Below are 16,421 nucleotides of genomic sequence, written 5' to 3' on the forward strand. Positions count from 1 at the left end.
TCTGAAGAACAGATGGTATTTATTTGCTCCCCCACCGAGCAAATTAGGCACAAGGCCGATTTTTAATGTGAGGAGTGAAGGGAGGGGGAAGGGAAAAAGGGGACCAGCTCCCGAGAGGTGGGAAATGGGAGCTGGTTAAAGGTCAGGCATGTGGGGTTACCCCCACATCTGGTCTTTGCTAGTCATAGCTTGCAGCATCTGAAGAACAGATGGTGTTTATTTGCTCCCCCACTGAGCAAATTAGGCACAAGGCCGTTTTTAATGTGAGGTAAGAACCAGCTCCCCTAAAAGTAGGCAAAAAGGGGGCACTCTGGTTACCAAAAATAATAATTGTCCCAGTATAGAGGGTTTCCCCTCCATTGACTGGTACAAATTATCTTAAGTGCAGTATCTGTCGGAACAGATGGTATTTATTTGCTCCCCCACCGAGCAAATTAGGCACAAGGCCGATTTTTAATGTGAGGAGTGAAGGGAGGGGGAAGGGAAAAAGGGGACCAGCTCCCGAGAGGTGGGAAATGGGAGCTGGTTAAAGGTCAGGCATGTGGGGTTGCCCCCACATCTGGTCTTTGCTAGTCATAGCTAGTCATAGCTTGCAGTATCTGTCGGAACAGATGGTGTTTATTTGCTCCCCCACTGAGCAAATTAGGCACAAGGCCGTTTTTAATGTGAGGTAAAAACCAGCTCCCCTTAAAGTAGGCAAAAAGGGGGCACTCTGGTTACCAAAAATAATAATTGTCCCAGTATAGAGGGTTTCCCCTCCATTGACTGGTACAAATTATCTTAAGTGCAGTATCTGCCGGAACAGATGGTATTTATTTGCTCCCCCACCGAGCAAATTAGGCACAAGGCCAATTTTTAATGTGAGGAGTGAAGGGAGGGGGAAGGGAAAAAGGGGACCAGCTCCCGAGAGGTGGGAAATGGGAGCTGGTTAATGGTCAGGCATGTGGGGTTGCCCCCACATCTGGTCTTTGCTAGTCATAGCTAGTCATAGCTTGCAGTATCTGCCGGAACAGATACTACACTTTGATCTTGGCCAAAAGGCCAAGCATAAAGTGTAGTGCCTGTTTGGATGCTACACTTTGTTTCACTCTTCAGTCAGTGAAGAAAAAATCTTTTTAGACTGAGAAAATCTTTAGTTTTATCCCAGTCTAGAATGTCTCTTTTTGGGGAACTGGATTTTCCCACAGAAAAAAAAATGATCTTGTGTCTAGCTCTTTCCTTGTAGAAAAGGTGGGAATGTAAATAAATATGGATGCCAAGACAATGCTAATAAAACCAAGTGTGCTCCTTACAAGCGCCTTTAATAAACGTACGTATCATTCGACCGTTTACTGTGAAATAGGATGACTGTTGTCGTTTAACTGTGATTGTGACGTCACTCACAAGACCTAAGGACATGTGTTCTGTTCCAGATAAAGGTCGCAAGAAGCACAGCAACAGTTTAGCTGAACTCTCAAAATTAACCAATCCAATTGACCCCCAGAGGTCATCCCAGATTGCAAAAGATAGAGATAATAAATTAAGATAAATGTTATCAATAAATATATTAATGGAAACTTCATTCTGGGTCATCGATCTCTTATATGACCACACTTTATGATAAAATCGATGACTGGAATTCATAAGTGTTTTATGACCGAAATGATAAAACAAATCCGTGGTATATTTAATAATAGTTACAGTGGATGATGACACAATTTTATATATTATACAGAACGGTGTCAAATACATCCATTCCACGTCTAGCACGGTTACCTGGAATTGTCCATATTGACATATTGCTTATCTCCCCTTAACATGGTCCCAAATAGTAGCTCTTTACATCCAAGTGGCAATATGCCTTGTTTGAGGTGAACATGAATATATATATCTATATATATAAAAATGTAAATGTTGGTTCGTTCGGAATTGTCTAAAAAACCACTGGACGGATGGCTTCCACGTTTTGATATAATATGTTTACTATATCCATGTGTGTTTTTATATATTTCTTTTTAATTATAACATTATACTTAATTTTTCTATGATAAATAGGTGTTTTTCTTTGTACCGAGAGGCTATTTTTTTTTTATTTAGGGACAATTATTTATTACCGCTTCCTGTCACGTGACCAGTGTTACAATTTAGCGGTTTTCCTGCTATATCTGGAGATTTCGTTTACAATCTAGCGGGAAATTCTAGAAAATCTGGAGGTATTTGGCACCCACACACCCGCATTAGATTATTAAAAAATAAAGAAAAGCGCTTGAAAATATTCAATGTAAGTAAAAAAAAAGTAGCATTTATTGCCTTTGGTAACAATTATTTATTGATTATTTGTTTTGTTTTTCACCTTTTTTTCGACTAACCATTCTTAAATCTCACTATAAAATCGATTTTTCCAAGTACATTTTAGGTGGGGGGGGGGGATTCCAGCCTCCGAAGTTTGGGTTTGTATTACTGTACACATAGATTCGAAAAAGTTGTCAAAAAACAAATATATAACAAATAAATGTTATCAAAGGCAAGATAAGTTACTTTTCTGCCAAACTGGATATATTTTTCGTGTTTTTATTCAATGTAACATATTTATTCAGCTCGAAAAACATACAGTGTTTACCAATGTATTCGAAAATTCAAGATGGCGTCTCACACCCTCTTTAACACGGTAAGTTTGGAAAAAGGTGTTATAAATAAAAAACTATACAAAATACTATTAAAAACCCGCCGAATATATGTCAACCTATGTCACAGTAACATGTATTGAGCGAGTTTTTAACAGTATTTTATCCGTTTTTTTATTTATAACATCTTTTCCCAAACTTACCGTGTTAAAGAGAGAATCAGACTCCATCTTGAATGTTCCAATACATCGGTAAACACTGTATGGTTTTCGAGCTGAATAAACATGTTACATGAATAAAAACACGAAAAATATATCCAGTTCGGTAGAAAAGTAACTTATCTCGCCTTTGATAACATTTATTTGTTATATATTTGTTTTTTGACAACTTTTTCGAATCTATGTGTACATTTCTTTCTCCTGATCTCGCGAGGTTTTTTTAAATCTCAGTTGACAACATTGCATCACTAAAAAAACACCACAGGCTTAATGTAAACAGAATGTGTTTACAATATCGGTAAATTTTCAATGGGTTTACATGATTATTGATAATGTAACCATGTGATTGAACTTTAATTTAAATTAACCACACGTGGTCGCAAAATGAATGCCGACGCTCAAAGTGTATACACATTTTGACTCCTCCCTTTACTTAAAAATTCACCAAAAATCAGGAAATTAACGAATTTTAATGAAAATTGCAGTATTTTTCAAATAATGATCACAGAATATAATGAACTAATTATTTTTACTTAACTCTTAGTGAAAATGTTTTATTTTGTTTAAACAAAAAATACCTTTACTAAAGTTATGGTTTTCAGTAGTAAATAAAAAACGCAAGAATTTATTTTTGCTTTTTTTAAAGCATCGTAATTTGTAACAATAAAAAATAATTTTTACAGTAACATTACGAAAAAAGCCCCTAAAGTCCGTATTAATATATTCGATATAACTCGAAGAAAAATGAATTATCGTATACTATTCAGGAAATTAAAGATTCAATTAGATTCCTATTTCACCTAAATTATTTAGGGTGAAATAAGTTTAGGAATTTATAACCAAACCTAAATATTTTTTTTTTTTGGTAAATATCCAGATACGCTACCACAGAACACCGACCACTCTAATTTGTTGGGGGGGGGGGAGTGATGTTGGGGCGCGCGCGCCCCAACATCACATCCGCCCCCACCCCCCAATGTACAAAGTAAAATCTTCAGAAAATGTTAAATGGTGTTCTAATTGGTAAATGTCGGTGCGTTACTTACGGAAAATTTGAAAATTCGATGTTCCAGGTAAAAAAAAAACCAGATAAATTACCCCCCCCCCCTACTCCAACTTGGTGTGCTTTCCTTTTCTTATTTTATTTCTTTTTCAGCTAATTTTAAATTTTCCACCCAAAAAGCGCTATAATGTATTTTTGAAAATTAGAAAATTCTATGTCCTGGAAAAAAAAAATCCCCCCCCCCAACATAGTTTGCTTGGTGAAGCCGTTGTTTATGCTACAGCGTGCATGCGCGTAGCATAAACGGAAGCTGCAAAATGGTGGAAAGAAGTTTGTGGGTTCAGGGGTAAATACCATGCAAACGGTAAATTTGCCCCAAGTTTGATGATCAGATTCGTTGTCAGCGACCTCAATTACCTATACAAAAACAAATTAGAGTGGTCAGTGTTCTGTAGTAGCGTATCTGGATATTTACCTTTTTTTTTTTCTTGCTTAAAAAAAATAGCATTAATACAGTAAGTTAGGTAAACTGACTTTTTCGTTTAAAAATGGAATTATTTCCCTTTCGTTATTAACTTTTTAAAAAAATTTTTTTTTTAATAAATATTTTGTGTTTTATATACATAAAGTACAATTGTTGAATGTTACTGTTTTGATTATATTCGTTTGGGGGGGGGGCACAATTAAAAATTAAGAATTATTAAAATGAAGTGAAATTTAAGTTTCCATTCCATTTTTACAACAACCGTAAAACAGTGCATACTCAGCAAGTTTTATTGTAATTTATAAGCATATTGAAACACTAAATCAACATTTTATTTATTTTTTTGCATAATTAATGATGGGAGTATTTTTCTGTTATTTTCTTAACATCTGTTAAAAAAAAATAAATAATTTGTACATTCTCTTGAAAAAAAGAATCAAACTTTTCTCTACTTTCACATGTGTTCCATTTTAACAAACTGAGCCACAGCAATGCGTGGCCGGGTACAGCTAGTATATATATATATATACACAAAAGTCCATATTCCAAATTCCATTCCTCAAACCAAGACTGTACCTTAATAAACAAAGTCTCAGACAGCATAGATATAGCTATATATATATAGATATATCCCTCGACACTAGCGCACAAATACATGTATTTGGTGATTTCAATGTCCACCACAGTAACTGGCTAGGTTTCTCTAATCACACAGACGTAGCTGGAAGCGCAACACATAGCTTCTCTATATCCCATTCCCTATCTCAGTTGGTTACATTTCCAACATGTTTCCCAGACCAGCAAGATCAACATGCCTCACTTCTAGATCTCTTTCTGACAACGGTTCCAAATGACTGTACAACAAATGCCCACAGCCCACTCGGGAATGCTGATCACGCTGTGATAATGGTAGAAATCAGCCTAAATTCTCGCCCTAAAACTGAAGACCCACTACTCAAAACAACGAGGTATTACAAAAAGGCTGATTGAGAAGCCATCAGGGAGCTCATCAGAGATGCCCCATGGCAAAATATCTTTACTCTTCCAGCGGAACAGTGTGCAAATGAGACCACTGAATGGTTCAAAACTGCTATTGAAGCACATGTTCCCGCACGGAAATTCTATAGCAAGCCCCACTCTCCCCAATGGTTTACTTCTGCTGTGCAGCTGCCATTTGTTAAAGGCAGCATGCGTTCTGCAGATTCAACCGACATAAGTTCAGCTCAAATAAACAGAAGTTTATAGAAGCGAGAAATAATTGTAAGAGAGTGATAGAGACAGCTAAGACAGATTACTCTGAAACCACCAGAAAACGCATCGAAGAACAGAAATTAGGAACCCGGGATTTTTGGAAAATCTACAACAGCATAGTAAATAATGGACAGTCAACTATTCCCCCACTTTCAAACAATCGTGAGGTTGCTTGCACGGCAACTGACAAGGCTAATCTGCTTGCCAGTCGGTTTGCCTCAAACTCCACACTGAACTCGGTACACCACTCACTCCCTGATTTTCCTCTGCGAACAGACGCCACACTAGACAATTTGAAAATCACCCCTTCTCAGGTACATGCTATTATAAAAAACCTAGACACCTCAAAAGCATGTGGACCAGATCTCATCCCGGCTGTGCTATTAAAAAAATGCTCTGCCAAGGTTGCTCCAGTTCTCTCCAAACTTTACAATAAATGCCTTAACGAATCTTGCTTTCCCGACTGATGGAAAACCGCCTCTGTGGTACCAGTCTTCAAGAATTCTGGTGAAAGAACTGACCCACTAAATTATCGCCCCATTAGCCTCCTCCCGCTTTTCGCCAAAATATTTGAGTCCTTAGTTAATCAAGCCCTAGTCCAGCACCTAACAGCTGCTAAACTCCTGACTGACAAACAATATGGATTCAGGCAAGCCCGTTCAACAGCAGATATCTTAACTGTAGTTTCTGAACGTATATACCGTTCATTGGATAAAACAGGGGAGGGTAGAGCGGTGGCCCTTAATATATCTAAGGCTTTTGACAGGGTATGGCACGATGGTCTTCTAAGGAAAATTAGATCATATGGAATCACTGGAAGAATTCATAATGTAATTAAACCCTTCTTAAGTAATAAAAAAATCAAGGTTGTCCTCGACAGTCGTACATCCAAACAATATCACATAAATGCGGGAGTACCTCAGGGGTCTATCCTTGGACCTCTATTATTCCTGATATTCATAAACGACCTCCCTGATAAAATTGTTTCGGAGATGGGTATATTTGCCGATGACACCACTCTCTATAACAGATATGAGGGGAAAACAAATGAACACATATCCAAGGAAATGGCAGAAACACTAGAGGATGACCTCCAATCCGTAGTGGAATGGGGACAAAAATGGTTGGTCACATTCAATGCTGCTAAGACTAAGCTTGTTTCCTTCAATAACTACAAGAAACCTTCTCTACCACCAATAGCAATGGCCAAGAACACATTGCCTGAAAGTGCTTCTTTTAAACTCCTCGGCCTAACGTTTACAGGGAATATGAACTGGAATAGATACATTGAGAGCATTGCCAAGGCTGCTGCAAGGAAGGTTGGCTCCCTCTACCGTGCTAGAAAATTACTTATGCCTGACAGTATCCTATACCTCTATAAGGCAACCATTCGCCCATGTATGGAGTACTGTTGTCACATCTGGGCTGGTGCATCTGCTGCTTGTCTCTCGCTCCTGGACAGGGTTCAAAAGAGAGTCGCCAACCTGATAGGTCCTGAACTGTCATCTAGGCTTCAGCCTTTGTCCCATCGACGAGATGTTGCATCCCTCTGCCTGTTCTACAAATACTTTAATGATGAATGCTCTGACGAACTGCAAACACTTGTACCTCCCCGACGTAACTACACCCGACAAACCCGACAAGCTACTAAGTCTCATCCCTTTACAGTAGAGATCCTTAGGTGCAAGAAAGCCTTTTACTCCAATAGTTTCTTCCCCAGAACTGCGGGTCTTTGGAACTTCCTTCCGAGATTCTGCTTTCCCAACTGCAATGATATGCAGAAGTTCAAGTGTAATGTTAACAAACATCTTTCTACTCATCTCCCTTCATAATGACCCCGCTAATTAAGTCCCTGATAGTAGCCCCCTGCTTCAAAGTGGCACTGTGCCTTGTTTGGGGTGAAAATTGAATTAAAAAAAAAAAAATGTTGACCATCTTACAATTTATTCCTTTAAGTACACTGACATTCACAATTCTTGATAGCACCTGTTTCATAGCACAAAATCATTAATTTAGGAATAAATTGTAAGATGGTGAACATCATGAACGTCATTTATTTGTTATATGCTCTGTAATTACATTGAGCTTCATAAATTAAGGATTGGTATGAATAAAAGGTGAAATATAATTGATAATAACATATTTTCACAGAATGGGGAGAGCTGGAAAGAATTAAGGGGAGACTTATTGGGATAATGCAAAGCTCAACAAATTGAGGTGGAACTTATATTGAATATCAATAAAATAAGAAAACGACAATATAAAAATATATACTAATACATATAGATTTAATCGTTTATTCAATATGGATGTTACATCAATTAGGGATGTAAGTAAACTCTTACTACTTATATATATATAACATAAAGAACAAAAGAACAACAATATATGTATGCATATATGTATTTTGTTTGCCTACCAAACTCCTCTGTCAGTTTTTTGTTCTGCAGATATGAAAAATAATATATAGGATATTCAAACCCATGCAAAACTTTATAATTGGGTTTTAGCCAGGGAAAATCGATGCAAAAGTGTGAAAATTAAAAACATGGAATTTTCCAGGTAATGCTCAAACGACAGGCATTACGAACATGCATGCATAACGTAATAGCTATCGGTTCATGTTTTCATTTTTAGCCTTGTAGCTAACATATTTTCATAGTGGAAGTATTTACATCAAAGGAAAAAGTAAATCGTAAGCTAAATATTTTGGTTTCGATTCTCAGTGGTGATACACGAGTTATTTTCTTTTTTTTTTACTTTTTAAATCAGTGCTATATATTGGATCCAATATAATATAATAATACATACGAAATCTGCAATAATATTATCACATTTAAGCATATTTTATGACCAGGCAATGCAAGTTGGCTTGCTAGTATATATATATACATACGTATATATATATATATATATATATATATATATATATATATATATATATATATATATATATATATATATAAGTTACAATAAGTTTACCAAGGTAATCAAAATGGTAAACTTAAAATATATTATAAATATTAAAGAGTTAATATTTACAAGTAAAATAAACTCAGCCAGATGTAAAAAGCTCAATAAAACCGAAAAGGAAATAGAGCTTATAATATGAACAAATATATATATATATATATATATATATATATATAGAATAACAGTGCCTTATTGGCATTATCCAGTAGTGTCTATTTACTTGCCTCTCCATGACGGCAGATTTAGCCACATGGTCGGTTTTACTGTGAGAAAATCCAGTTCCCCAAAAAGTGACATCTTTAGATAGAGACAAAAATAAAAATAACCTCAGTCTAGATATATTCTGTCTTGCAGGGTTTGTACCTTATTGGCATTGCCTGTGAGTCCTTATTTACTTGAATCCCTTCTTTCTACAAGGACAGAGCTAGACACATGGTCGGTTTTTATTGTGAGAAAATCCAGTTCTGCAAAAAAGGTACTCTAGACTGGGATAAAATTAATAATGTTCTCGGTCTAGAAGGATTTCTCTTTCACAGATCAAGGAGAGAATAATCGAAGTGTAGCACCCAAACATTTTAATCCTAGTCAATATATTACATAGTTGTTCGAGCAGAAGAGTAAGTTATCTGTTATCTATCTACCAGTTTATCTAATTATTGGTGTATCTATCCATGTAGCTGTTTATCTATCTATCTATCTATCTATCTATCTATCTATCTATATAACTGGCGAAGTAAAACTATAGTTGTGAAGCTATATTTTGATAAGGTTATGAAAACATGTAAAAACATGTCAAACTCAGTGACTGATTAAGTTTGCACCAGAAGGTATCTGAACAGCTAACTGGAGGTTGAAGTGTCGTCTGTCATGTGTTTTGGTTTGCTGGAGCAAAGTGTTGAGTTAGATTGAAGACGTAAAAAGAAGGAGTTCTGGAAGGGGTCCCCTCACGAGGGGAAAGATGTCCCCACGTGAGATGTAGAAGAACCAGAAGAACCACCACAAGCAAAGATCTTCAATCACTCCTCTGCTATGACAACTACCTGGGAGAAATAAAGAAATATGTATATATATTTATATACAGCGTCTTAGTCTGTCTTGAAACGTCTTTGTTTACACAGGATCCCTCTCCTCAAGATAGCTGAAGATCTTCCAACTAAAATATTTGTTTTATTTTTCTAATATTACGTTGTGATTTGGTTTTAAGCACACTTGATGCGTATTTTATTATATATATATATATATATATATATATATATATATATATATATATATACATATATATATATATATATATATATATATATACATATATATATATATATATATATGAGCAAACAGTTAATAAAATATGTTAAAAAAACACTTTGAAATGAGTTAAAAACATATTTAATCTGAAAAGGAAACACTAGATAAATGGATAGTCCTTAATCCGCAGAGTTTCGAAGAAATACTTTCTTTCTCATCACAGTGTAGGAATTAGCAAAATGCGGGATCGGATTTTGCATGCAGAAGTATTTGATGAAACAACAAGTAAGTCAAAGATCTTACTTGAAAACAAAAAAAGTGAAGCAGAGGGAATATGGTAAAGAAAAATGTGATTACACATGAATGGATAGTCTGGTGGAAGATAAAAAATCCAATGACGGTAAAATCCAAATGTAAAACTTCAAGAAAGTTAAAAGAATTTCCATTTGTACAAGTAAAATCCAGGGAAATCCCGTAATTGGAAGAAGATGGTCCATAATAATCCAAAGGCAGAAATCCATGGAATAATTCACAAAAATGTGTACAAGGAAAAAAGAAAAGATTCCAATAATATTAATAAAATAAAAATAAAATATGCTTTTCACTCTACTTCCAAGACATAAAAATAAATAAGAAAGATCATGGAAGAGAAAGAAGAGAAAAAAAGATGATAAAGTTAAAAATAAAAAATATAAAATAAAGTAAAGGTAAACAAAAGTCAAAATGACCCAGACAGGAAATGTTAAAGGCGCGAAAAAAAATATATAGGGCAAAATAATATAGGTCAACTAAAATGTACAGGTCATCACTTTAAAAAAATGTCAGCAAGAGTTGTTAGGCGACACTAAAAGGAAAATAGATAAATAAATAAAAAATAAATTAATTAATAAATAAATAGAAAATAAACTATAAATAAAGAATAAATAAATAAAAAATAAAATAAAATATAAAATATAAAATAAAAAATGAAATAAAAATTATTTAAGGGGAGAGGAAGACCGATATCTGCAAATTCAGGGGGAAAAAAAAAAAAAAAATGCATATAGTAAAACATAAGTAAATATACATACAAGATATAAAAATGTAGGTAGATTAATATATTAGATAGATAGGAAAGTTTAAAGAATAAAGCAGAAAATGCAGATAAATAACCGGCCATGCAAAGCAGAGATAAAGAATTAAAATAAAAGATTATTAAATTATAAAGTATTAAGAAGTATGTAGAAAAACGATAAAGTTAAACAAAATTTTTATATATATATATATAAAGGGTAAAAGTAATAACTATGTAATTTCAAAATTGCCATAATTAAATTTGGACTTATGTTTACAGAAAGAGATCAGTTCATTTTTAGAATGTATTATAGTGTTACTTTGAGGGGAAGTAATTATATCTTCGGTTGTGCAGAGGCGACATGACTTAGAGCCTGGAGTATAAGACTTAACTTTTTTTATGATTTTTTTATTTTTATTTTATATTTGAATTTTATTTTTATTTTTTTTATTTTATATTTTATTTTATTTTTTATTTATTTATTCTTTATTTATAGTTTATTTTCTATTTATTTATTAATTAATTTATTTTTTATTTATTTATTTTCCTTTTAGTGTCGTCAAACAACTCTAGCTGACATTTTTTTTAAGTGATTACCTGTACATTTTACTCACTTTGATGCAAATCTAGAGTTCGACCTAATTAAAGAAACAAAAATACGGAAAAATCTGTTTGATGTACATAAGTGTTACGGAACGAAAATGTCATATTCCAAAAATGACGTAAATTGATGAAGTATTTTTTAAAATGATTTTTTAAAAATTTTAATAGTAAATCGCAGTCACTAGAAGGCTGCTTTTGATCTCTATAGTTCAGATTAAGTTGTCTCTATTAAATATGGTGGGTCAAGACAACGTTATCGTTTACTCATTAGCATTTTTAATTGGTAAAATTTTACTTTAAGGCCCTTCTCATGTCTGTATATAACAAAGTACTTTTTTGTAGATTTCGGTGTGCTAAAAACGGATCTGAAAACTGTTTCCGTCGCAAAAAAGTAGTTTTCATGATATGAAGAAATTACTTTTTCGAAAAGTGGGTGATCACTTTTTCATGTAAATTTAACTTAAAATGAGTACCCACTTTTTGGCCACCTGAGAGAGAGGGCATTTTAGTGTTTATTGACAAAAAGGTTGTTTCAATTAGTTTTTCCGTTTTTATCTTTCAATAAAGACACGAGGAAGGCTCATCTCACATTCGTATAGAAAAAAAAATAGTTTTTTGTAGTTTTCGGTGTGCTTTAAAAGAATATATTAACCGTTTCCGTCGCAAATTTACCGTTTCTGTGGTATTAACCCCTTAGGTCTGGGACTATTTTCCATTTCACAGCCCAGCCTTTGTTTACACTATGCGCAAGCAAAAAAAAAGGCTGTTAAATGTGCACTCACGTACCAAACTGCCTTGTCATAGTGTAGTATTGGCGAAAATTTAAAATTAGACGAAAGACAAGTAGTTTTCCAAATATGAAGCCATGTAATTCTATGTTATCACGGCTGGCTATTTTTGGACGCGCAAGCGCACGATGGTATTAACCCCTGAACTCTGGGACTATTTTCCATTTCACAGCCTAGCCTTCGTTTATGCTACGCGCGTGTAGTATTGGCGGAAATTTAAAATTAGACAAAAAACAAGTAGTTTTCCAAATATTAAACCATATAATTCTATGTTATCATATATGTAGGCCATGTACACACGCTTGCACATACAAAATGGCCACCCGTGATAACATATAGAATTACATGGCTTCATATTTGGAAAACTACTTGTTTTTCGTCTAATTTTAAATTTTCGCTAATACTACACTGTGACAAGGCAGTCTGGTACGTGAGTGCATATTTACCAGCCTTCGTTTATGCTCGCGCGTAGCGTAAACGAAGGCTAGGCTGTGAAATGAAAAATAGTCCCAGAGTTCAGGGGTTAATACCATGCAAAAGAAATCAAACAAAAAAACTTTTTAGCCAAATAAACACACAAAAAATGCCTCTCTCTCTCACAGGTGGCCAAAAAGTGGTTGCTCATTATAAGTTAAATTTACATGGAAAAGTGATCACCCACTTTTCGAAAAAGTAATTTTTTCATATCATGAAAACTATTTTTTTGCGACAGAAACGGTTTTCAGATTCGTTTTTAGCACACTGAAATCTACAAAAAAATAGGTACTTGTACAGTTTAGTCAAGACATTAAAAAATGAAAACATCGAAAAAAGTTTAAATTGTATGTATCCGTTATAGAACGAAGTTCTCCGAAAAAAAAAATTCACTTAATTTCATCAAGTAGTTTTTTTTGTTGTTTTTTTTTACAGCGGAAAAACACGTTTTTATGAGAGCGCGTTGAAGGCGGCCATCTTGGATTTAAAAAAAAAATTGTTTGAATTTTAGAAATGACAAAGGGAGATAACTCCAGTTAGCGCTGGCACCCCTCCCCATCTCTAATACTAACCTTTCTTCCTAAAAATCGAACATTTTGCTCGGTAGCATAACAAATTGTTTTTTCGCTGTAAAAAAAAACAAACTACTTGATGAAATTAAGTGAAAATTTTTTTGGGTTTGTATTACTTTACACATAGATTCGAAAAAGTTGTCAAAAAAACAAATATATAACAAATAAATGTTATCAAAGGCAAGATAAGTTACTCTTCTACCTAACTGGATATATTTTTTGTGTTTTTATTCAATGTAACATGTTTATTCAGCTCGAAAAACATGCAGCGTTTACCGATGTATGTATTGGAAAATTCAAAATGGCGCCCGACTGTCTCTTTAACACGATAAGTTGTGGAAAAGATGTTATAAATAATAAACTATACAAAATACTATTAAAAAACAACCGAATATATGTCAACTTATGTCACGGTAACATATATTGAGCGAATTTCTAACAGTATTTTGTCTAGTTTATTATTTATAATACCTTTTCCCAAACTTACCCTCTCCGAGAGAGAGTCGGCCGCCATTTTGAATTTTCCAATACATCGGTAAACACTGCATGTTTTTCGAGCTGAATAAACATGTTACATTGAATAAAAACACAAAAATATATCCAGTTAGGTAGAAAAGTAACTTATCTTGCCTTTGATAACATTTATTTGTTATATATGTTTTTTGACAACTTTTTCGAATCTATGTGTACACTAATACAAACCCATTTTTTTTTCCAGAGAACTTCGTTCCATAAGGGATACATACAATTTAAACTTTTATCAATATTTTCATTTTTTAATGTCTTGACTAAACTGTACAAAGTACCAAAAAATATTTTGTTATATACGGACGTGGGACAGGCCTTAAAGTAAAATAATACCATTTGGTTTTCTTAGTTACACAAAATAAAAAAAAAAACACTTCTTGATATATTTGCGTGATTTTTGGAATATGATACTTTTGTTCGTGATAAGATGGAGAGAAAAAGAGAGAGCGAAGTGTACAAAAATTTTGAAGCGTGGAAAAACTTTTCTCCTTTTCCCTCGACTAAATATTCCGGATGAACTTCCGCCGGTGATTTTCATTTTCGAGTCCCGATTTTACTTACGTTATTTTTACTGTTGCCATTTTTATTTTTTTAAACTTTTTTTCTTCTTTTCTGATCTTATTTCCATTTCCTTTTTTTTCAAAACCATGTCTTCTCCGAAATCGGAGGCGATTCGAGCCCAACTTCCACCCTACGAACTCCCTCCGTACTGGGTGCCCAAAAACCAGGTAACAAAAAAAACAAAAAGTTTTTACCAACAAGTGTTAATAAAATGCTGTCGGGTTAAAAAAAAAAAAAGTACCCAGCGTAGAATAACTTTTGTAAAAGAAATACTAAAAAATGTTTATTTCAACGTCGTAAAGTTTGTTTGTTTTTTTTTTTTTAACCAAAAATAATTTATTTTAATTTTATTTTAAATTCTCAAGTTTTAAAAAATGGGGTTTGTGTACACATAGATTTGAAAAAGTTGTCAAAAACAAATATATAACAAATGAATGTTATCAAAAGCAAGATAAGTTACTTTTCTACCAAACTGGATATATTTTTTTATGTTATTATTCAATGTAACGTGTTTATTCAGCTCGAACACCATACAGTGTTTACCGATTTATTGGAAAATTCAAGATGGCGCCTGACTCTCTCTTTAACACGGTAAGTTGTGGAAAAGGTGTTATAAATAAAAAACTAGACAAAATACTATTAAAACCCCGCCAAATATATGTTAACCTATGTCACGGTAGCATATATTGAACGGGTTTTTAGTAGTATTTTGTCTAGTTTTGTATATTTATAATACCTTTTCCACAACTTACCGTGTTAAAGAGAGAGTCAGGCGCCATCTTGAAATTTCCAATAAATCGGTAAACACTGTATGGTTTTCGAGCTGAATAAACATGTTACATTGAATAAAAACACGAAAAAATATCCAATGTGTACAGTAATAAACACCCCCAACCTCGAAAGGTGTTCTTAACATGGGGAGGTTTGGGGGGTATATTCCGAAAGCCGTTCTTAATATGAGGTGTTGGAGTGTTGGTGATGTTTATACTACGTTGGGGCAGTTCGTAAAAAAATACCCAAATCATATTGCCACTTGGAACGCTATTTGAGATCATGTCTTGACAGTTGGGAGTTGAGCAGCAAGTCAAAGTTATGTGTGCGCGAGAAACACAGGCACAACACGCGATCTTGTCTCGCTGTTGGTGATAAGAATGATTTAATTGAAAATATTTTGATCATGGGGGGTGGGAGCAAGCAAACGATTTTGCCGATTTCAATTTGTTTTTGTTTGGAAATTTCCTTCTTTTGGGAGTGAACAATGTTTACAGGTAAAATAGGACTAAAATTTATGGGAGACTTTATTACGACTGACACCGTTTGGTGGAAATTAATTCTTTCAAGTGTGTCGTCTGGTTATTTCCAAGATGTTATTGATGATGGGCATTTTTAGCACCATTCTTATGAAAAATTTCGGTGATTTTTTTTTTTTCAGAATAACCCCCACTAAAAAAAAACAAAAACATGGTAGGGTGAGTGAAAAAAAATATACAACAAATAAATGTTAAGGCCTACTAAAAGAAAGATATGTTACTCTTCGACCAACCTGAACATTTTTTGCTTTTAAACTTATTTTAAAGTGTTTTCTTTTAATTAAAAATAAAGGTAGTAATAACGAAAAACAAAATGGTGGACTCTTTCGAGCCATAGTCGAGTCTCGATAGTCACTGAAAAATTGAGAATTAAAGAAACTCCCGATAAAAATACATCCAATAAATATATATATTTTTTTTTTATTGCATTTTCACCCCAAACAAGGCACATTGCCACATTGATGTAGGGGGCTACTATTAGGGACACAGGCTACAGGGGTACTAGGTGGGGGGGAGCAGCAAGATGTCGGTTCACGTTACACTTGAACTTCTGCATGTCAGTACAGTTGGGGAAGCAGGAACCTGGCAGGGAGTTCCAAAGTCTAGCAGTTCTGGGGAAGAAACTACTGGAGTAGAAGGCTTTCTTACATCTAGGATTCTCTACTGTGAAGGGGTGGGATGGTACTGCTTGTCGGGTTTGTCGGGGGCATTGACATAGAGGGGTACAAGTGCTTGCAGCTCGTCGGAACATACA

General features: G+C 34.2%; 1 protein-coding gene across 1 annotated transcript in view; it reads left to right on the forward strand.

Annotated features, from left to right (window-relative positions):
* The first annotated feature begins 14,305 nt into the window (after window positions 1-14,305).
* Window positions 14,306-16,421, forward strand: part of LOC145301436 (PDZ domain-containing protein 11-like) — a 41,735-nt gene continuing 39,619 nt past the window's right edge. The window contains exon 1 of the mRNA XM_080144575.1: window positions 14,306-14,524. Coding sequence (XP_080000701.1) covers window positions 14,444-14,524 — 81 coding nt within the window. The 5' untranslated portion in view covers window positions 14,306-14,443. The remainder of the gene's footprint in view (window positions 14,525-16,421) is intronic.

Source organism: Euprymna scolopes, chromosome 2, assembly GCF_053919585.1.
Source record: "Euprymna scolopes isolate OS-2025 chromosome 2, ASM5391958v1, whole genome shotgun sequence".
Lineage (NCBI taxonomy): Eukaryota > Metazoa > Mollusca > Cephalopoda > Sepiida > Sepiolidae > Euprymna > Euprymna scolopes.